Source organism: Vombatus ursinus, unplaced genomic scaffold (genome assembly GCF_900497805.2).
Source record: "Vombatus ursinus unplaced genomic scaffold, bare-nosed wombat genome assembly UNPS02014791.1, whole genome shotgun sequence".
Classification (NCBI taxonomy): domain Eukaryota; kingdom Metazoa; phylum Chordata; class Mammalia; order Diprotodontia; family Vombatidae; genus Vombatus; species Vombatus ursinus.
In genome coordinates this window covers 14,628,976-14,653,068 of record NW_020954569.1, presented here as the reverse complement: position 1 = coordinate 14,653,068, position 24,093 = coordinate 14,628,976, and the positions used below count along the sequence as shown (strand labels likewise).

Below are 24,093 nucleotides of genomic sequence, written 5' to 3'. Positions count from 1 at the left end.
CCACTGCCACTGTTGATTCAGTCACTCCCAAGGCCTGCTCCTGGTTTCTTGGGGCTGGGGTTGTGCTGGCACAGCCTGCACTTGAATGTACTCCACTCTCACCCAGGTGCAACAGCCCCTTCCTGCTGACCTTCTAAGTTATCTTTGGTGTCTGTGGGCTGAGAGGTCTGGAAATCCCCACTGCTGCCAGTGATTCAGTTACCCCAAGGCCTGCTCCAGGTTTGTTGAGGCCTGGTCTGTGCTTATGTGGCTTGCACTGGACTGGGCTCTTCTCTTATCCTGGCACAACAGACTTTTCTTGCTGACCTGCTAAGTTGTCTTGGGCTGGAAATTTGTTTCACTCACTTATTTTGTGGATTCCGCTGCTCTAGGATTTGTTTAGAGACTTTTTTAAAGGTATTTCAAAGGTTTTAGGGAAGAGCTCAAGTGAGTCTCTGCCTTTACTCTGCCATCTTGACTCTGCCTCCTCTGCCAATACTTTTTACAGGGTATGGTTGCTAAGCATGCTACAGCTTCTTGGAGCCACAGGTGAGAATTGGGTGAAAGGTGGCCACCAAAGGTAGAAAAGCAACCCTGAAAAGGGTTCAGCAAGCCCTTACACCAGAGGTGCTAGTCCTTGAAAATCCCATATACTTCATACACATAATGTTGATAGAGTGGAATCCAAGAGTGTAGATTATATGAAATGAATATCACTGCCTGAATTAACTTCTTTACATCTGGAAATGTGGACGTCATTTCCCCAGATCTGAAATCTTTTCTAGTTTTCTATGTTTCAGATCCTTTCCTCACCTTTCAAAGCCCTTCACAATCTGATAACCCTTTCTCTCATTATCTCACACTATTTCCTTCTATAATCTCTTAAGCTCTACATAGACTAGTTTATTATATATACATGATATGCCCCCACACTCCTATACCAAATACTGCTCTATGCAAACATTTCCCACCTAGGTACCGAATCCTTCAAATATCCATCTTCCTTTTTGTTGACATCTTACCTAGCCTTTAAATCTCAGTTCCATTTCTACATCCTCCATCAAGATTTTCCCTTATTATTCCTGTCAGTAACAACACATAACCTTAAAGTGCCTACAGTGCTGTAGACACTATACTAGATACTGGCATGCTGTTTTTTTAAGCAATGATACAATCAATGCCATCAAGAAGTTTACATTCTACTAGAAGGAATATGGCAGATAAGTAGAATATAAAATAGGACATGATGTAGACAGAAAAAAGACTTGATCAAAGAGCTCTAGAAAAGTTTGAGGCAAGAAAAATCACTTTCCAAAGGGACAGACAGAGAAAGTTTCATTGAAGAAGTGACAAAGATGAAGCTCAAAGGAAGAGAAGTATAATGGCCGATGCAGAGGAAGAACATTACAATAAGTCAGTCTAATAGGATTTATTAATTATCTATTAGGTGCCAGTCACCTTGCTAAATTCTGGAGATACAAAGAAAGACAAAAGACAATCTATGTCCTCAAGGAGCTTACAGTCTAAAAGAGGAGACAGCATGCAAACAACTATGTTTTAACAAGATACATACAGGAAAAACTGAAGATTACAATCAGAGGGAAGATACTATTATTATCATTATTATTAAAGGAGTTGAGGGATTCACAGAGGCAGGAGAAAGCATGTAGAGTTTAAACAAAGCTAGTATTAAATTTTGAATGAAATGAAAAGTGTACAAAGTAGATTAATATGAAATACAATTACATCAATAAGTTAGAATTTGATTGTGGTGTGCCTTTTGTCAGGCTGAGGAGTTTAAATTTTACCCCACAATCAATCAAGATCTACTGAGCTGGAGAGAAATTGTGGTAGTTGTTTTTAGGAGCTGTCTGAAAGATAGACTGAAAATAGGAGATATTGGAGACAGATGTTCAGTTAGAAGGCTTTTATAATAGTCTAGGAAAGGGGTGAGAGGTAAGGAGGGTTTTCACTAGGATAAGGTCAGTATTCATGGAGAAAAGAGGACTGATATGAAAGTTATTTTAGAGGAAGAATATATTTGAACAGGATTGACAACAAATTGAGAGGGGAAGGTGAGGGAAAAGGAAAAATAAAATTTTATTTTGACATTTCAAGCATGGCTAAAGTAAAGATGGTGGTATCATCAGTGGAAATAGGGAATTTAGAGATGAAGCAAGTTTATGGAGAAAGAGCAGACCAGTCTGAGATATAGCAAGTTCAACATATGTGCATTATAACCACATGGTAATTTATGGAACAATTCAGGGAAAAAAAGCATTTGATATGTAGATATAAAAGTTATCTGTAAAGTAGTGATAATTGAATCCAAAGGAATAGATGAGATCATCAAGGCATAGAGTATAAAGAGAAGTGTTTTTTAAAAAGGCCAAATGGCTATTCACCAAACATGCAGTAAAACCATTCTTCCTAAGATATGGGATGGTTTTAAGTCTTTTGGGATATTGTTAATACTAGCTCTTGTTTCTTTCTGTGGCTAGGTAGCTGCCAAGTTTTGTGTGATCCTGAGTATGACTCCTCAGTACTTAAACATCCCTCCCCCAAACCTTTTTTGGGTGCTTGCTGTAGTGTTTCTTTGACCAGGAAGTAATGGATTCTAGTTGTGATAATTCTGAGAGTTTTCATTTTAAAGTTTCTTTCAGTAGGTAGACATTAGATTATTTTTATCTTCACTCTGTCCATTGTTTCTCATAAGTAGGGTATTCAGACTTTTAAAAATATTTTAAATTTAATTTTTATGATTGTGATTTTCACATATTCAAAAGACTTAGATTATCTCTCCTTGACCTTTTGTTCTTCCAGATCAGCTGTTTTTTTCATAGTATGTCTTACATTTTCTTCTTTTTTTAACCTTTTGATTGTGTTTATATATTTCTTGTTCCATGGAGTTATTACTTTCTGTTTGGACCATTCTAATTTTCAAGAAGTTCAATACTTGCATAAGATACTCACTTTGCATTATAAGCTATTATTCTTTTTGCCATTATTTCCTTCCTACCTGTCACTTCATTTAACATTACATATTGTATCTCTTGTTTCATTTCCTCTAGATACTCTTATAATCCTTGAGGCTATAGTATTATTTTCTTTGATGATCTACTTTGGGCAAATTATGGAGTTCATTTCTTCTCTTGGGTTTACTTCTGAGCTTCTCCCAGACTATATTATTTCTTCATTGTGTTTGGCATTTTCTTTTATTTACTTACACCTCCAACTTTTTAATCTGGATTGGGGTTATGTTCTTGGGATAGAATATTCTCCCTTCTATATTTTTAAAATGTTGTAAGAAAGCTCTGTTTCTTGCACTGAGGCAAATTTGCTTGTGCTAGATATCTATCCTGACATGTATCTGCTCAGAAGTTCTGGGAGAATCTAGGAGCCTTTTTGTCTCGAACATAGGTACTTTATAGCAATTTAATTTTGGATTGAGGCAGCCAGTTGGCATAGTGGAGAGCATGCTATGCCTGTAGTCAGGAAGATTTATGTTCAAATTTGGCTTCAGATGCTTACTATGTGAATCTGTGCAAGTTAGTTAATCTCTACCTCAGTTTCCTCAATAATAAAATGAGGATAATAATAGCCCTTATCTTCTAATACTGTTGTGAGGATCAAATGAAATAATATTTGTATAATTCTTAGCACAGTCTCTGGCACATAGTAGGTTTGCAATGCTTGTTTTCTTATTGGTGGTTCATTTTAGAGATTTACTGTTATAATTGTGGGAGATGTAGGTGCTTCTAGGTCCTAACACATTACAATCTTCCCATATTTGTATGATTTGAACCAAATGGCCACTCAAGTGACCCTGAATCTAAGAGAAAAAACATAGCAAACTAGCAGAGATGTTCAAGGTAATTTTGTGGTAGGTAGTAGTAGAAGCAGGAGAGAACTGTGTTCTCGCTCCTTCAACTTCATTAAATACTTTATGAATCTTTAATGTACTTATCACATATTATAATTATTTGCATTTGTTATCTATTCCCCCTAATAGACTATATACTTCATGAGTTCAAATGTATTATTTTGAATTCATATCTCACTCAGCACTTCATGATGTAGTGCTTTGTATACCACAGTCACTCAAAATCTTTGTTGAATGAATATTCCTGAATGTGACTAGCATTTTTTATAGTGGTAAAGGAAATTTTGTTATTATTTTGTATGAATTGGCAGAGAAGGGAATTATAGTGGAGGGATTCAGAATGACTTTATAAAAATGTAGCTTGAGACAGCCAAAGTCCCTAGAAGTTAGATGCTGGTATAACATATATATTCTCTTAATCAAGATTACAGACAATTAAAACATCCTCAACACTTTTATTGGTTGAAGGAATTGGAATCTCTTATTTACTCTGTTGAGTATTTCTAGAACTGAAAAAATAGAAAGAGGAGGACAAATGAGTAAACTTGATTTGTGTCTGTTGACAATCCATTTGTGAAGCAGGGGACTATAACAATGCTTAATTTTTGTTTGTTCCTGGTTTTTGTAGGAAGTTCTCAGAGGAAAAGAGTAGAAATTGAATCATAGAGAAAAGAAAACGAAATCAGCCTTTTCTCCCTAGACTCTAGGTATAAATTCAGAAAATACTTTACATTTAGAAAGGGGAAGTAGAATCCAGTTAAATGAATATAATAAATATAGAATGAGATACAGGACTTCATTTGTCTCCTCCCTGGAAGACTAGAAATTCTATTCAGATACTCTATATTTGAACTCATTTTCCATGACTTTTTTCCAGATGAATTTGTACTTTCCTAAAAAACAACTATAAAATATATTTTTGTTTAAATCTTTCCATCCTTCCTGATCAATCACACTTCTCCCCAATACAAAGGGAAAAATGAATGAAAGGAATCGAAAATGATGTTAGATTTATATCTAAGGAAGTTTTGAAATTCTCTCATTCTCCAAAGCTCCACAGAAAAGGCAAACTGATATAGAGAATAGTCAGCCTCACAGTGAGGAATTCAAGTTCTGCCTCTGAAACACATTGGCTTTCTTATCCTGCACAAGTCATTTAATTCCTCATGGCTCCACGCAATTTTCTGATAATATAAATTTCAAAAATTTATAGTATCTACAGTCAACCTGTATTGTTGGGTAGAGTTTCCTCACCAGAAAGTTTATACATCAATGGAATCATTGGTTTGGAAATAATAAATGAAGGATGAATGAACGATTAAACCAACAAATAAATAAGTAAATAAGTAGGTACATAAAATTAAATAAATAAAAGAATGAACAAGCATGTAAATACATACAAATGAATAAATAATATGAAAAATTAATACAATATGAGCAATGAATGCTTAAATGAATAAATAAATTAGTAAATATATATGAATCAATCAAGAAATACATAAGAAAGAGAAAGAAAGAATGAAAGGAAGAGATAGAAAAGAGAGAGAGAAAGAATGAATGACAGAGAAATAGAGAAGGAAAAATGGAAGGAAGAAAGAAAGGAAGGAAACATTAAATTTTCTCTGTACTGCCTTTGAGGTGAGCTTTCACTTGATAATTTTCTAAAATTATCACTTAATTGGGATAAGATAGTGGAATCCTACACTTAGAGTTAAAGGGACCTTAAAGGCCATCTAGTTTAACTATCTCCTTTGATGAAGGAGAAAACTGGAGCCTAGAGAGATTGAAACTTTCCAAAGATCATACAGGTCTTGGGAGGAAAGGATTGAGTTTCAAAGTGAGTCTCTCTGCATTCAAATCCAGAGTTCTTTTCACAACACCACAAGATCTCATATTTATTTGATTGTGGAGAGAGTCTGACCAACACTCTTCAATGGTTAGTCACAACTTTTGCATACTGTTTCTTAGGAATGAAAACATTCTTATAATATCATCAGCCTTCACATATCATCGTTCAAACATTATCTTAGGATTGAAAATGTATTCATACTTGTCTTTCCACTACCTGAAGTACTGACCAGAAGAGAATTTCTTGGAAAGTGAATAGAAATCCTATCTTTAGGTAAATTAACAGTGAGAAAGAAAACAAAACAAAACCAAAGCAAAACAAAATATTGTTTCCAGTGACTAGAAATTGCTGTCAGATTTACATTTTTGAAGGCTACTTATGATTTTTAGTCATAATGCTGTATTGATAGAAGGTTTTTATTCTTGAAATAGTTTATTTTTATAATTCTTTAGGGAATACAAATCATGTTCTTTCTAACATTTCTGTTGGTAGAAGATTATTCATTTTACAGATGAGGAAATTGAGGCTCAGAGAGGTTATGCAAATTTTCTGAGGTTACAAAATTTCTATGAGAAGTGTCATTCAAGACCAGTTTCTGATTCCCTCCATACTTCCAAAAAATGAACTTTTGAAATTATGGCAAATTATAAAAAATTACCATCCTCTCAACACTTAGGGAGGCTACTCCTTGCAGAAGACCCACAAGTTTAAAAACTCAGATAGAAAGATAGTAATAATCCTATCAATGAAGATACAACCTTCTAATAGCAATAATTATTGTCAGAAAATTAATTGTAGGCCACCTAGTTCAATTCAGTGCTCTTTTTCATCTAACTTACAGTGAGAACAATAATACTAAGCTAGTGTTTATATATCATTTTAAAGTATATTATAAGTATCTCATTATATCCTCACAACAATATTGGGAGGTAAATACTATTATTATCCTCATTTTACAGATGAGGGAACAGAGGTAGGTAGTGTTTAAATAACTTGCTCAGGGTCCCATAGCTATTAAGTGTCTGAAGTGGTATCTGAACTCAGGTTTTCTTGACTTTAGTCTGATACTCCATCCATTAAGTCAGCTAGCTGCTAATTATAATTATGATGGTGATCATAATAATAACTATGATTTGTGTAGCACTTCAAAATTTGCAAAGTGTTGTTGTTGTTGTTGTTGTTGTTGTTGTTGTCGTTGTCTCATTTGATCCTCACAACAATCCTGAGGCAGGTGTTACCATTGTTGTTGTTGTTGTTGTTATTACATTGTTGTTGTTGTTATTCAACCTTCCTTTTCAAAGAGGACTGATGACATCATGATGCTGGTTTCAAGGTACAGTGTGTTCAACTATGGCTGAGTTTGGTTGAGAACAGGTAGTCTGTTAGAACATTTGGTATGGAAATGGCACTGGATCTGCCCAGCTCATGTTTCCTCTGTGCTACTGCAATTCTGCTTTTAAATCCACTGTATAAAAGGGAATCTGTAGCTCCAAGTGATTAAACAACTTGCCCATACAGTTAGCAAGGTTCTGAGGCAGAGATTGAACATAGGTCTTCTTGACTTCAAGTGCAACACTAGTCATCTAACTGCCTCATACGCCATACATGTTTATTTATATGTATGTTTTTCCATTAGAATATAAGCTTCTTGGGATCAAAAGCTGTTTAGTTTTTGTCTTTGTATGGCCAGTGCCTAGCTCAGTGCCTAATACATAGTAGGTACTTGTTAAATGCTTTCTGATTAATTTATGGTCCTTTGATCATATTAGGGAACATTGTGTTCATCTGTTCTCAAAGAAACATAAAATGGATACACAATATTACCTTAATTGGCATAGATGCTTGACTCAAATGGCATATTTTATTGTCAGGAACTTCTAAGTATAATTTAGGGTTAATAGACATATGTTACAAAATGTGAATTTCCTATCATCACACCTCATCAGAATATTCTTTGCCTTCTTGCTAGACTTCAGCATCTAATACATTTTGGATCATGAGCAGGGAACATTCTCACCACAGGACGTGGATGCTTCACATAGCCACAAGCCGAGCAATGAAGTCAACATTTCACTCTCCAGTGAACTTCAAGGGTGCACTCACTTTCTCAACTGGAGTGCATGTTGTGATCTACCTCTCAGAGATCTATTACCTGATGCAGAACTATCTCCTCCTCTTTCTCAGCTTCTATTCCTATTACTTCACCTCTGTTGAATCAGGAAATTATTTTCCACAGCCTCCATAACCAGGACAACTTCATTTAAAAAAATATTTCTAATTAAATTTTAATGGAGCTATCATTATGCACTCTAAAAAATCTTATATTAAATTATATTATTTTCATTGTGCCCTCTTAGAGGAATGAGGAGGAAAAACAAAGCTAAAAGTCTGCAGATACCCTTTATCTTCTACCAAATCAAGAATCATAATGCTTAACAATAGAAAGAACCTTAGAGATCATTTGTCCAAGCCCCTCATTTTACAGATGAAGAAATCAAGGTCAGGAAAGGTTGTCTTGCCCAAGATTACACAGGTAGTCCATATCAGAGGTGAAATTTGAACTCAGGTATTCAGAATCCAAATACAGTGATCTGGATTGATTATCTATCTTCCTTTTCTCTTCCCTTTATATGTTCATTTATATATATATAAATACACATGTACATATTTATAGAAATGAAACCCTATATTAAATTCCATAGTGAGGATAGATATTACATAGCACATCAGTACATTATAATGAAAAGGTCAATGAATTTGAACTCCAAATACGTAGTTTGGAGTTTTAACTTTGTGAACTTACACAACGGACTTAATGTTTTGGGACCTCAGTTTTGTCATTGAAAAAAAAATAGTGATAATAACTGGCCTCTTGAAAAGATTTTTGAAGTGAGAGTTAAATGAAATAATATTTGTGAAAAAAACTTTTAGAAATTGCAAAATTATATATAACAGAAAATAATTATAATAACCATATATTAATGTGCATATAAATGCATGTGATATCACCTTAATCATCTGTAGATTTCTTTATTATTTAAAAATACTTTCAAATATGTTATTTCATTTGATAATGCAAGATATGGAAGCTCCTTCTAATAGTAAAGAGAATAATGAATATAATGATTTGGGCTTTAGTTTGAATTATACTACTTTTTACTCATGTGATATTTAGAAAGTTATTTAATGTTTTTCAGTATTGGTCTCTTTACCATTGGTCTCTTTACTTTTATCTTTAAATAAAAGTTATGCTCTGCTTTCTTCACATAGATATTAGGAGCATCAAATAATCAATTAATATGAAATTACCTTAAAAGTTGTCAAAACAATATGCAAATTTTTATTACTAGTAGCAGCATAAATATTGTTGTAACAAGTTCAAATTTATTACTCAATTATGACCTATGCCAGTTTATACCCTGGCATTTATGAAAAATTAGAATGGAGAGAAAATCTTAAATCTGAGGTTAATGCAAGGTTCCTATGGCTACTGATATGAAAACAAAAATTTGCTGTATTTCCAAAATGAAAAATAAAGATTGCATCAATAAATAAAGCAGTTATTAAAAAAATAAAACTCTGTTTTGAATGCCATTCTTCTTAATCCCTTACTGAATCAGGTTTTTCTGTGCATTTTGGCTGGTCTTATCTGCTCATTTTCTGATTAGCTGGTTTACTTATCCATGAACTGGCTTCACTCTACATGTATGTAAATGCTGGGAAAAATCTAATTCTACTACAAGTATGAGAATGTTGCTAGAGAAAATACATTTCATTAGCAAGATCATACCTTTTAAAATTAAAATAATAGTTTATACTTGAATGTGTATGAATAAATTAGCTCCTTCTATCTGGTACCATCACCCATTCTGTTCACAGGCTACTGACAACTGGGTCAAACTGAGAAATCGGGATTAGGAAAATATGTGTGCAAGATTATTCTGAGATCTCTGATTGAGTTTACATGTGTAATACATTGCAAGATAACAAAGTAATATCTATACCTCTTTCCTTCTTCATTATGACAGCAAATCCTGATTACTTGCTGAGATAAACAGATAAGGCAGATGCATGCATTATACTGGAACTACAGCTATACCAACAAAGTCTTGGCAGGAGGGATGTCAAGAATAAATCTAAACAATAGTTGGAACGGCAAATGAAATAAGCCTTATATCTTGAACTGCATCTCTATCCAACACATATAATTATAAATATATAAATGTAAATGAGAGTAACATATCCAAAGCAAGGAAGAGATAAAAATAATTGTGGTGAAGTCAAAAAGAGGAATAGGTGAATGATAAACATAGTTACATATATGTACTCTATTTTTTTAAATAAGTGTACTTAATTTTCATTCTACGGTTTCTAATTTAAAAGCTATAAATTTCCATAGTCCTGAAAGTTAATACCAAGACCTCTGTGTAAGTGGTCACTTAAGGGAACTTTATCTATAATTAATAATTATATTAGAAATATTCTTAAGTTAGTAGTACATTATATATTAAATGTAATTTTTGTGAGCAATCCCAAAATTTAACACTTGAGAAACACAACTGAGGGTAAAAGCACTAGTTATTAGAATCTAGTTTTCATATAATGAAGTTAATTAACTTCATTAATCTGTCAATTCATTGATTCAGATCTATCCATATAGCTATTTCCATAAATGCAGACTGCAACTTCTCCAGGTCTTCTCATCCTGTGTGACTCTTTCTCATTTTCTCCTATAAATTTTTCAGTTATTCAATCCAGTACACTAGAGGCCTTCCTCTAGACCTCTTGACATGGTATGGAATACCAGTGAATCATACAACACTAACTAGTATGTTAAAATGTTAGGAAAATTATACCTATTTGAGTAATACTGTCTTTGCTGTCCTAACTTCTAACACAAAGTGTCTACAATAGACTGGAAGTTGTAGATGCTACTGAAAAGGTAGTCATTTTAATAGCTGGCTGTATATCCCCCAAACACCTACTAAAAGTTATTGTTTAACATACTTAGATTGTCAAAATAGTGGTTTAAAATATCATTCAGATTGTATTTGGAAGTTTTTAATTAGGTATTTCAAGCATATAACTTTCACAATGTCAAAATAGATTTTCCTTGAGCTAGGTCTCCCTAGAGTTAGGGTATTCCTGATTAAACTTTTAAGTAGAGAGTAAAATGTCCCTTTCTCTTTCCTCGAAAATTATGACCTGATTTATTTCCTAATGAAAAATAAATTATCCTTCACTAAATGAAAGAATTGGACTTTAGAGTACAATCCTATTTTCACAAACAATTCTAAAAAGCACAATATATTTGTGAGGCTATGCCATCAGCATAAAACTATTTTCTGAATGAAACATGGCTCTAACATTTAATTTTCTAGTTTAATAACAGTGAATAAATCAGTACATAAGCCTTTCATTCACAAGTACCCTATAATCTAGATTTTCCTTAAATTAAACCAGATGGAGATTTCTTAATGCTTTTATTCTAAAGCATTTATAATGCAGAACTATTAAAGGCAGCTTACTCTGGGAGAATCGAGGTGGATTGTCATTAACATCAGTCAGCGTGATGTTCACTGTAGTAGTCCCTGATAATCCACCCATCTGGCCGCCCATGTCTTTTGCCTGGATAACAACTTGGTATTGCTCCCTGTTTTCTCTGTTCATGTTTGGCAGAGCAGTTCTGATGATGCCTTTAACAACAAAAACCGAAAAAAAAACGTTATTGTGTTATTTGCATTCTCAATATATGCATAATTCTACAGCATGGCCTTCGTTTTATTTATTGCTAGCATTTGTAATCCTACAGCATTAATGTGAATGGATGACATAAAAGACCACTTTGCATAGTGTTGAAATTAAAAACTAATCCATTTCAGTGCAAATAATTTTTATCTAGCCATTTCCACTTTGTAATTAAAAATAACATTGATTAGGATAATAATAACTAGCATTTATATAGCCCTAAGATTTGCAAAGAGCTTTACAAATATTACAATAGGCTATTTTCACAATTCAGTTTTAAATATATCCAAGCAAAATACATATCTATCTATCTATTTATCTATATATCTATCTCTATCTGACAGTCATTTAAATTTGAGAACAATAATTCACTATAATATTTCCTGTCTGAAACTATTCAAATTAATTTTTGATTCTTGTTCTCTCATTATTTTTTCTCCCCATAAAGATCATGAAGATTATATAACAAATGAAAAGGCATAGTTTTGCTCCTGACCTGTTTCAGGCTCCACAGAGAAATATGGTTGTCCTTGGAGTATGCTGTAAATGACTCTGGCACTGTTCCCATATGAAGGGTCATCGGCATCTGTAGCTGTGACTTGTACCACAGAAGTACCTGAAGTATCCAAATTCAGCTTAGTTCTGCATAGTACCACAAGGAGGAGCAAAAGTTCTAGTTTTTATTCAACATTTGAAGTGTCTGGGCCTGTCATAATGACCTTTTAAGTAAATCTCTACTTGGCAATTTGGTAAAAAAACATCATCTTAATTATTTAGCTGGCCAATGACATCATCTCACAAGAAAAATTAGCAATTAGTTTCTTGTAAAGGAAATGCTTTCAAGAGTATTATCAAGTCAAATTCAGTTGTACCTATTTCTTTAAAACCAGATTTGTACTTCATTTTAAATGGTAATGACAGCATGGTATACTGGGAAGAGCACTGGATCAACAAGAAGTAAGGGCTGTGTTCAAATCCTGCTTTTCTCTCTTCCTAGCTACATTACTTTTCCTATATTCAGAGGCAAATTTAAGCTTGATGTAAGGAAAATTCCTTTTTTTTTTTTTTGAGGTAATCGGGGTTAAGTGACTTGCCTAAGGTCACACAGCAAGTAAGTATCATGTGTCTGAGGCTGGATTTGAACTCATGTCCTCCTGACTCCAGGGCCAGTGCTCTATCTACTACTCCATCTAGTTGCCCCCAGAAAATTCCTAATAATTAAAAATATACTAATATAAAACAGGATCTGCAGGTAGTAGGTTCATAAAAGTCTTTAAGGAAAGGTGGCATGATGTTTTATTGAGTATGTTGTACGGAGGATTCTTGTTCACAACAACCATGGGAAGCACCACACAGGCCCTTAAACACCTTCCAGCTCTGAGATTTTGGGGATCCTTTGAAGTTTCTATGCAATTCATAAGTTAACTTACAGCAATGCAAATTCTAAAACTATAGTATTTGATTTATAAGCTTAAATGAATTTCTTGGGAGGAAATGTTCTCAATACACCTATCTCAGGTTAATTATGTAATGCTCATTGCTATATTGAGGAATGATGATTAGTGTTGGATATGTATGATCCAAATGAGGTTTTTTTTTTGTACCCTTCTACTCACACATATAAGGGATCCTTAGCTTTGGAGGTCTACAAAGATGTTAGTAAGGAAATTCCTAACTTTTTAAAATTTGCAAACTTAAAAATCTAAAATAAATCCTTTTTTTTTTAATCCTGCTTCTCTAAAACCCATCTGCCTAATCCATAGCTCTGACTGTCTGTCTAACTTCAAGGTCTCAAATACTTAAAGATCAATCTAAGAAACAGATTTTATGCATTTTACCCCCTCCATTATGAAATGGGTTACAAAATCCTGTTCTAAACTATCTACTAGAGAAAGACTTGTGTTATCAAATATCTAATTAACTCAAGTAAATTTTGCAGAAAACATACTCTATCATCTTTTTATTATGTTCTATCAGGCATATTTCCATATATAGTAACAACACATTGGGGCTATGATTTGACAAAGGAGTTAAGTGAATAATAATTGCCTTATCATCTATAAAAAGTTCTATGGTAATTGAAGCTATATTTGCTTAACTTCAAAGCAGGCAAAGAAAAAAAATTATCCCCTTCAATATAATATCTAATTTTCAAGTAATAAAATTTTAATCATTTTCTCATTCTTCAGGAAATCTGAGAATAAAACATTTATCTTAGAATGTTGACAAATTATTTTATCATATTTTATTTGATAATTCTTTCTTGACAATACTATTTTACATAACATGCTTTAAAAAAAACATCAAATACTCACCTACAACAGACATTTCAGGAACACTGGCAGTATAGATTTCCTCTGGAAATGTTGGCTCATTGTCATTGATGTCATGTATTTTGATGACAAACTCAGACTCAGGTTCCACTGGCCTCAAAGTTCTTCTGTTAATAGCCTGGGCACGGAGGGTATAAAAGGCCTTTTCTTCCCTATCAATTCTCCTAGTGGCATGAATGTCACCTGTTTTCTCATCAATAATAAAAAGAGTACCTGCTCCATCTCCAGATAAAATATATTTGAGTGATCCATCTCCCTTATCTTGATCTGAATGAAGCTAGAAAAAATAAATTACAAACAGAAAATTTAAAAAAAGACTTACTATTAAGTTGCTTTTGTTGTTTTCTGAAATTCCAAGAATATTCTTTTTATTTACTTAAATTACACATAAGTAAGACTATGAGCATCCAGCTATATCTTTCGAAGAATTGAGGCAACAAGAGCTAAATTTCTAGGGCAAAAGAGAAAAAAGATATGATTTTAGTAAGTGTTCTAGATGCCACTTCTAATGTCACAATGGTCTCCGGACAATCTGACAGAGAGGAATCAGCCATTCAAATACATGTGGCATTATGGAGAACACAAAGGAAGCATAAAATACCAGTACTTATCTTCAAGAAGCTTACAATTTAAAAAGATATGCAAACAGAAAACAACAACAAAACCTAGAGAAAAATGTTAACACATGAACAAGCATATAACAGTTTGGTACTGGTGCATAATTTACTAAAAAAAAAAATCAAAGTACAGGCCTCCCTAGGAACTGGTAACTGAGCCAATAATTCTCAGCAAAACTATTTTTTTCCTGGCACTTGATATAAGAATACTGAACTAGAAATGTTTCTACTCCTACTCCCCATTACCTATTAATAAACATACAAAAGATAGCCAGTCCATTAGAAAATTCTATGAAGATTCCTTCTTTTATCTATCCACCAATTAGTATTAACAACCTACTACATGTTACAGACCCTATGGATGATTAAAGGTAACATAAACCTAGCTACTTCACCTCAATAAAGATTGATTCATGGAACTAAGTCAGACTATTTAGAAAATGTTTAGATGGTAAAAACAAAGATTCAATAGTTGTGATGGCATCTTTTCAATACAAAGTTCACCACTTCTTTATGAACTTTGTGAAATTAAATTCAAGAATAATATGGTATATTAAAGAGATGAGAAAAAGTGCAGCTTTTAAAAATAGTTATAATTTGGTTAACATGAGTTGTATTTGGTTATAGATGACTAGATGGTGGTAATTGAATATTATAAGACACTTTTTATTAATTCCTAATGATTAATTGGTATGAACATTCAAGAGGGAAAATTAGCTTGAAGGAAAAATTCTGTCTAAAAATTTTTGTTAGGTGGTCCTTTTTACATTTTTTTCTGTATTAAAAAAATTCTTAATTTCATGGACATTTCTTCTCTATTGAGGCAGATTAAAAAAAAAAAAAGACCTAAAGTGAAGAAGTATAAATTCTGTTCTACTTGAATGTTTGTTATTTTAAAAGAAAAAAAATGAACATATAATTATAGTAAAAGCAGAGTAGCTACCAGGGGAATATCATAAGAGAATGAGACGGACAACAAAAGGAATAATGGAAAACTTAGTGGAATTAAAATAAATATATCCTTAAATTTATTATGAACCTAACTCAATAAGGTGTGCAGAAGTATATTATATAAAAGTACATGTTTTTATTGCTTTATTATTATTAAAGAGGGTTACTAATCGTGTGATCATTTGAAAGGCAGTCGGAATACCTGGCATGCAAGTGGTAGTATAACAGTTGTCTGGAAAAAATGTATTCTCAAATATTCTGATTATGCATATATGCCAGCAATAATTCCCTGTGCCCTTTTTACCACTCACTTCTACATTCACTAGGTATCACTAGTACATCACAGATTTGGAACTGAAAGTGAACTCAAAGCCTAACTTATTAAAATTCTTCATTTTATAGATGAGGGAACCCTAGAGAGGATAAGTGACTTGTCTAATCTTATGTAGAGATTCAAACCCAGTTCCTCTGACTGTTTCTACTGAACTATAAAGCAACAGTGTAGTAACATCAAAAAAGATGAAGACAGTGGTAGTTTTGAAGACAGTGGTAGTTTTTTTTTTTCTTCTGTGTCCTTTATTTCTTGAGTCTAACTGTAGGGCTGCTTGATTACTAATTATCCATCACTGAAGACGTGGGAACTAATCATCCTTATTGTCACTCTGTCTGCTATATAAGTGTTAGTGCAGTAAGTGAGCCTACATAATGAGAGCTTATTTCTCAGTATCTTCTTTAAACTCCAAAAAAACACCCACTTTATCCAACTACTTTATTGTCCACAGGACAATAAATATAAAAGAATAATATCAAGATAGTAACTTGTTACAGGATTGTTTCTATCTGAGCTCCACTGGGAGAAAAATGAGATCAACAACAACAATAATGATAAACATGGAATTAGTTCAGACTATCTGGCATTCTCATTGTCTTTTAAGTTTTTAAGAATGATAAATTAAGAGATGGTGTCACATCAAATACTCATAATCTTTAAAGTAATTAAAAATTTTCAAAACACCGAGACCTTGACGATATAAAAACCATGGTCATCGCTGTCATTCAGTTTGTGACTACAGCTTCTCAAAGACCCTTTCAGTGAGATTTTTTTAAAAATATGTTAATAACAAACTTGTTTTTACTTACAGAAGTCATACTATCCACATGTATAGTATTTTACAGGTCATTAGATTCAAATGAATATCAGGAGAGTGATATAATCCCCAACGATTTTTATCTAAACCTCATAAAAACAGTCATCTTAAACAACAATAGCAATAACAACAATAATAAACAACTCATACTCAAATAGAACTTTAAAATTTATTAACTCTGTTCTTCACCAAACAAAAAAATTAGACAAGTATTACTATTTTGATTTTACATTTTTCTGTCCCTAAAATGCACAGGGAAGTAAAATGACTTCCAAACTGTCATGCCACTACTAAGTATCAGATACTACACTCAGACCTAAGTTTTCTTAGGTCAAAGCAACCAGTACTCTGTTCATTATATCATACTACCTCTATTAGATTGAAACATAAGCTACAATAAAAAGTCCTATCCTTGGGTTGGAAAAAAAAATTAAGGGGATATATGCAGGATAGTGTGGGAATAACTAAATGAGAATGTGTTTAAGATGAGAGAATTTATTGGACTGAAAGTTCTCAATAAGATTTAGTAGAATGGCCTGGAAACCACCTCAATCCTTATCCCACCTGCAAAACAATAAATATTGAAATCTTATGCTTCATTAATGAACGATATTATCATTATTTACCTGTAGCATTCTGTCCTTACTACTTATGAAATATTGTGTACAGCTCGGTGCTTCACATTTTTGGAAAGACAAGCTAGAAAATATCAATAAGGCAAGAAGGACTGTCAGGGACCATGGAACAATCCCATAAGAACATTACGTAAAAGAAATGGGATGTTTAGCCTGGAAAAGAAAAGTCTTAGGGGGGAAATTATCATAGCCTTCAAATATTTCAGGGAAGAGATCCTAAGTGGATTATTAAATTTGTTTTTTTCTGCCCTCTCCCAAGATAGACAATAAGCATGTTTAAGTACCCACTGTGTGTCAAGAACTGTGCTAAGTGCTGAGGATACAAAGATAAAAAGACAGTTCCTACTCTCAAGGAGCTCATAGTCTAATCTAGAGGACAACACATACACACACAAAAACTATATACAAACAAGCTATGCACAAGATAAATTGGAAATAATAGAGAAAAGTTACTGGAATTAAGAAGAATTGGGATAGGCTACTCCAGAAGGTGTGAATTGAGCTGGAACTTGAACCCAGGGAATGCCAGGAGGCAGAAAGGAGGAGAAAGTACAATCCAGGCATGGGGAATAGTCAGTAAAAATGCCAATAGTGTGGAGATGGGGTATCTTGTTCACAGAACAACAAGAAGGCCAGTATCACTGGATCACAGAGTACACATTGGGGAAAGTGAAGAGGTTGAAGAAGACTGGAAAGGTAGAAAAGGTGGAGCTAATGAAGGACCTTGAATTTCAAACTTAGAATTTTATATTTGATCTTAGAGGGGTTAGTCAGCCTCTGGAATTTTCTGAGTAGGAGTTTGGCATGGTAAAACCTGTGCTTAAGTTAGACTACTTTGATAGCTGAGTAGAGGATGACTTGGATCCAAGAAAAGACTTACGATATGGAGACCAACCAGCAGGCTATTGATAATCCAAGCATTAAGGATGGATGGGTAAATAGCTAACATGAGTATAATATTACCATCATGATCATCATCAACCTTTTCATTTATATTGCTATTACCAAGAGAAGCCAGATTATTTTTTTTACTATAAGCACTGTACTTGGAAGACTATGTTTTAGAAGATAGATTTAGAAGGCACCTTGGTGGCACAGTGGATAGAGCACCGGCCCTGAAGTCAGAAGGACATGAGTTCAAATCCGGCCTCAGACCAAACACTTGACACTTACTAGCTGTGTGACCCTGGGCAAGTCGCCTAACCCCAATTGCCAGTGAAACAGTAAAGTAAAAAGTGTTGTTCTATCAAATGGATCTTTGATCTAATTGATGGTAGATACTCCTCCCCAATAATAGAGATAACAAACTCCATTGTGCTTACCCAGTCTGTAGAGTTCCTTAATCTACTCTCATAATTTCAGCATGGGGGTCCAACCAATGTTATGGTGACCTTCCTCAGTTTTTCTTACAGATACAAAAGAATTAGGATTTCCCTTTGCTTTTACAATATGGCCAAATGATTTTTAACTTTGTTTTTAAGTTTTATTAATGTTTTGTTTTTAAATTACAAACATTAACAGATTATTCCTATTCCATGGGAGGTCTCTTGTAACAAAGTCAAGCAGTAAGGTAAAATAGCGACCTCATGTAAAGGTACATACAATATTCCACACTTACAGCACCACTTCTACCCAGCTTTCTATTAAAATACACACACACACACACACACACACAGAGTCCTATTTTTCCTCCCACCCTCATTTCCTCTGGGGGAAAAAAATAAAAAGAAATTCCTTATAACAAATATGCATTGTCAAGAAAAATAAACTCCCTCAATGACTGTATGAAAAAATATTTATGTCTCACTCTGCATCCTAAACCTATCATCTTGGTCAAGGATAGTATGTTTTATCATCAGTTCCCCAGGGATTATGAATGGTCATTGAGTTGATTATAATTCTTACAACTCTCAAAGATTTTGGTTTTTACATTGTTGTTATTTTGTAAATTGTTTTCTTGTTTCCGTTCACTTCATTCTTCATCAATTTATAAAAGTTTTTAAGATTGTTTATTTTTATAAAATTGATGTTATACTTAAAATATTCCTTCATTTCTGCTTACTTCACTTTGGATCAGTTCATATGTCTTTCTATGTCTCTTAAAATCATTTATTTACTCATTTCTTATAACACAATATCATGTCACATTAATATACCAACATTTATTCAGCCAATCCTCAATTGATGAGTATTTTTTTGTTTCCAGTTTTTGTTGTTATTGCCACCATAAATTAACCACAACTTTTTCCTTTATATCTAGGACCTTTTCCCCTTTTTTGATCTCTTTGGGCTTTAGCCCTAGAAGTGTGGTCAAAGGACATGCACAATTTAGCTACTTTTTAATGTGTCATTCCAAATTGCTTTGCAGAATGGTTGGATTCATTTGCATGTCCACCAATGGTATGTGTTTTTCTACAGCTCCACCAACATTTATTATTTTCCTTTTTGTCTTTTTTGTGACTCTTCTGCATAAGAAGTGGAAACTTCAGAATTTGTTTTAATCTGCATTTCTCTAAGTAGCAGTGTTTGGAGCATTTTTCATATGGCTGTAGATAGTCTTTTCCCTTGAGAACATTCTGTTCATATGTTTGGACCATTAATCAATTGGGAAATGACTCTTATTCTAATAAATCTGAATCAATGCCTTAAATAGCATGGAAATGTCACCTTAAAATCTGCATAAAATTTCTTAGTTGTTTCTCTTTTAATCTTAGTTTTAATGGACCTGTTTGTGTACATGGGGAAAACTTAATTTAATGTAATAAAAATTAATCAATTTATCTTCTATGATCTTCTCTTTTGGGTGGTCATGGTCTTTTCTCCTACCCACAGACCTAGTAATTATTTTCCCATGTTTATTTAATTTGTTTATGATGTGACCTTTTTATCCAGATTATATACACATTTTGAGTTTTTCTTTGTATAAGGTGTGAGATGTTGATCTAAATCTTGTTTCTTCCATTGTCTAGTTTTTCCTGAGGTTTTATTTTTCATTCATTCATTCATTTCTGTAATGGCAGCCTTTATACCACTTCTCTCCAATTTCTTGATTCCTCATTTGTAATCTGATACAGCTCACACTGCAATTCATTATCTTTTAGGTTATGTACAGTCCCAATTCTTCATATATTGTCTTGCTCTATGATGCACTGCAAAATAATAGCAGCACAAGGACATTGGAGTTAAAAGAAGGACTTTTGTTTCAGAGAGAAGATTGGAATCATTAAAAAAGCATTTCGGTTCCCTCAAGGCCATTGAGCTATTCTTATCTGATTCAATTCTGGCAGAATTTGAAGTGTCCACCCAAGCTTTATAGATATACTGATAGATTTGGTGGATGAACTGTTTGTTATCCATTCAACTGAACAAGTCATTCTTCATCTATTTGCTTCATATGTCTATTTACAACATTTATAAAGACTAGTTGTCTAATATTTTTACAGTAATTATTGATTTAATTTAGGATGCTATGTAATTTTCTAGGACTTGATGCAATCAACAAAATGTCATTTGAAAATAGCAGCATCTGAGAGAATTCACCCTCTAGATGGAATTCTGGCCATCACCTTCATATTCTGTGCATGATCTCCTTAGTGATAATGCCAGGTACCTTTGAAGAATATTCCTCTTTTTGCTTTATGCATTGCTTGATAACAATGATCAGAGGGTCACTGATCAGGTTTATCTCTGTTAAAGTTTTCAAGGAATTTTGAATAATTTTGACACACATATGGGAAATACTAAGTCAATTTTGCTCTAACAAATCATTTTTTTTCATTAAGAAACAAAATACACAGCATGATCTTGTGCCCACTAGAATATGATCATGAAGATGTGATCCAATGTGCAATGTCCCATATAAGAGCCTGAGTGTTACCCTCAGATACTCTTAGCAAGTATTCCTTTGATGCATGTAGATATTATTCTTACATAATTGATACTCTCAGGAGAAAGTCACACTTATCAATAGGTGTTTATATTCTCTTAGTTGTTGTTGCTGTTATTGCTGTTGTTTGAGGGGGAGGTGGTGATACTACCATCAGATATTTTTTATGCATCTGATGTCCTCTCCTCTTCACTTTCAACTTTGGAACCCTGGAATTGTTCTCTCAATGCCCTCAGAATTGTATGGGCTTCAGAGTGGGCTTCCTCTTTTTAGATTTGATGTAATTGAGCTTCTGTCTGTTCAAATATGATAAATGTTATTTTGGGTCTTTTATTTGACACTTGTTTTTTTCTTTAAGAAAGCATTCATGAGGAATATGTATATAGGTTCTTTGCAGGTACTTCTATTTGTTTTGGCTTTCTTATTTCATTTTCCTGACCCACATTTTCACTACATACATACAAATATACATATAGATATGTACTGTTATATATGCATATATATATATATAATTTTGCTGACATCTTCTTTTCCCATTTTTTTCACTGAAATAACTGACTAGCAAAGTATATATTGCATCATCTGGCTATAGTATATACTATTGTACATGATTGTAATGCTTCTATTTCATTGAAATTCTATAGAGTAAGTCTGGAAAGGAACTCTCATAGGAAGGAAACATTTATGACATTTTATACTTCTCTAATGCATGCACTGTGTTCTATCTTGTATTATATGCATATACATATTAACTTTACATAGTTTGAGTTTTTATTAGGAAAGAGTCATGTCATATTCATTCGTATAGTCTCCACACAGCACATAACACAGTTCTTCTCACATAACCATATAAAACAAAGCAAAAGAACACAATGGAATTTTTGGTGTTACAGAGAAGAAATTAGTCTCATTCTACTTGGGCCTTTATCAGTTTATATGATTAACACTTTGAATAAAAGAAAGAACAGTACTTTTTTCTACCATGACAATGTAATACGTTCTTTATACTTTTCCAACAGTGGAAGAAAAACCACAAAGGAATGCCTAGAGAAGAGTAGCTATACTACTTTGGATTTTATTAAAACTATATTAGAAATCCCTGCATCATCAAGATGAAGAAGCAGTTTTCATCAGCTGACAGGATGGTATCAAATGAAGGAACAACCTTCTCAAATTAGGCTCCTGTCTGGGCCAGCCTTGAGCCTGGGACTACTATAATGAGTTGACCCTGAGGGGAAATAGAAATTTCTGGAGGAGGATGGCTATCCCAATTAAGCCCCAGAAGCTCCTTATCTTGGTTGAAACTGACAGGAGATAAAGGGGACTTACATTACTTGAAATGGAGGAACTGTAATGCAAGACTATTGGTGCTGATTTCTAAGCAGTTTTTACAGAAGGAAACTAAGGAAGGAAATAATAACCTTTGTAAGACATCATGGCTCTTCTCTCCCTTGTTGAAAACCATGCTTTCTGGAGTTCTCAAGCCTTACCCAATTGTTTTTCCATATCTTCTTCTTCACTCTCTATTTGACTTCTTTACATTTTCTCTATTGTCATTTGCCTTCCTCTCTATCTCTCTCTTTCCCTCCCTAGTTCTGTATTCCTTCTTTTATTCTCCTCTCCTTCCTACCTTCTACTCTCCTCCTTTTCCTTTCTATCCCCCTATAACTCAGGAAATCATGGTGAATAAAAAAGACCTTTTTTTTTTAAAGTTGCAGATGCTAAACTGTTGTTTCACTTTTCAAAGTTCAGTATCTCTTTCTGTCTCAACATAATAATCTTTTTTGTTGTTGTTCTGCTTTTTTGCCCCAAAAAGAGGATTTCTTTTAATTATGAGATGCAGCAGTACGTACTGCATGCCAAGCAAGCTTCATGCTGATAAAAGTCATTTTTGATTTACATTGATTTGACTTCTGTTGCATGAAAGTGCTCATTTTATTTAACATAGAGAATTTTTGCTAGACTACCGTGATTGTGGCAGGCTTTAGTTTTTCAGCAACACCTGTTCTCTACTGTGAAACATTTGTGCCACAAATCTTTAAGAAGAATTTTATGTTAATGCTGACCTTTTCTTTCCTTGAAGAGGGCCTATTAAAAATTCACAACCTGCTGTGTTCATTGTAAATTCACTAAGCAGATAAAGGACATGGCAAGATACATGACAATTAAGGAAAATAGAACAACTGGTACTGCACTGTACTTTTTTAAAAATTTACTTTTCTTAGTACTTGTTGGTCTTCAACATTTAGAGGTTTAACCTTAACCTATGCATATAACTATATCCTTGGTTTATAATTAAAGAAATGCACTAAATGATTTTAGATGTATAAAATAACCACAAAGTGTTTAATAAGGACTTGATATTTTTGAAAGATGTGGAACCCTATAGAATTCTTAGTAATAATTAATTTTATCTGTACCTAAAATTGAAAAATTGTATAATTGGAAGGAACCTTTGACACTAGTCTAATCCTCTAATTTTATAGCTAAAAAAGATGAGTCACAGAAAAGGTAATGACTAAGTTTATATAAATAATTTGAGTGCTGATTTAGGATTTAGCATGACCTAGGTTCAAATCCCACCTCTGACACTTACTAGTTGTGTGGCCAATAACACGTGACACTTTCCATGATCCTCTCTTTATGTGTAAAATTGTTATGAGGATCAAATGAGATAATGACTTTAAGGTTCATATAATTATCAGTATTAATCTAGTGACAATGCTGGGACCAGAATATTTGTTTTCTTACTCATAGCTCATTGCTCTTTTCACTAAGCATTTGTCAATGAATTGTTTAAGAACAAGGTTAAGTTTGGGGATCAAAGGACAAATGAAATACCTATCAAGGGGCATATGATGAACTCAAGTTTCTCAAGTTTTCATTCTTCTTTGAGAGAAATATCTAGCTATTTTAAAAAGCATGTAGAAATAAGTCTATTTGTCATATTTAAATAGAACATGGAACTGGAGTCAGGAAGACCTCAGTTCAAATCCTACTTTAGAGAGTTACTGAATGTGTGATTGGGCAAGTTATTTAACCTTTTTTTGCCTCAATTTCTTCT

General features: G+C 33.3%; 1 protein-coding gene across 2 annotated transcripts in view; it reads right to left on the bottom strand.

The window, feature by feature from the left end:
- Nucleotides 1-24,093, bottom strand: part of CDH10 (cadherin 10) — a 173,942-nt gene that overhangs the window by 57,934 nt on the left and 91,915 nt on the right. For both annotated transcript variants that reach the window (XM_027868978.1, XM_027868979.1), the window contains exons 2-4: nucleotides 13,775-14,069; nucleotides 11,956-12,075; nucleotides 11,240-11,407 (exon numbers count right to left, since the gene is read on the bottom strand). In XM_027868978.1, the coding sequence (XP_027724779.1) occupies nucleotides 11,240-11,407; nucleotides 11,956-12,075; nucleotides 13,775-14,069 (583 nt within the window). The remainder of the gene's footprint in view (nucleotides 1-11,239; nucleotides 11,408-11,955; nucleotides 12,076-13,774; nucleotides 14,070-24,093) is intronic.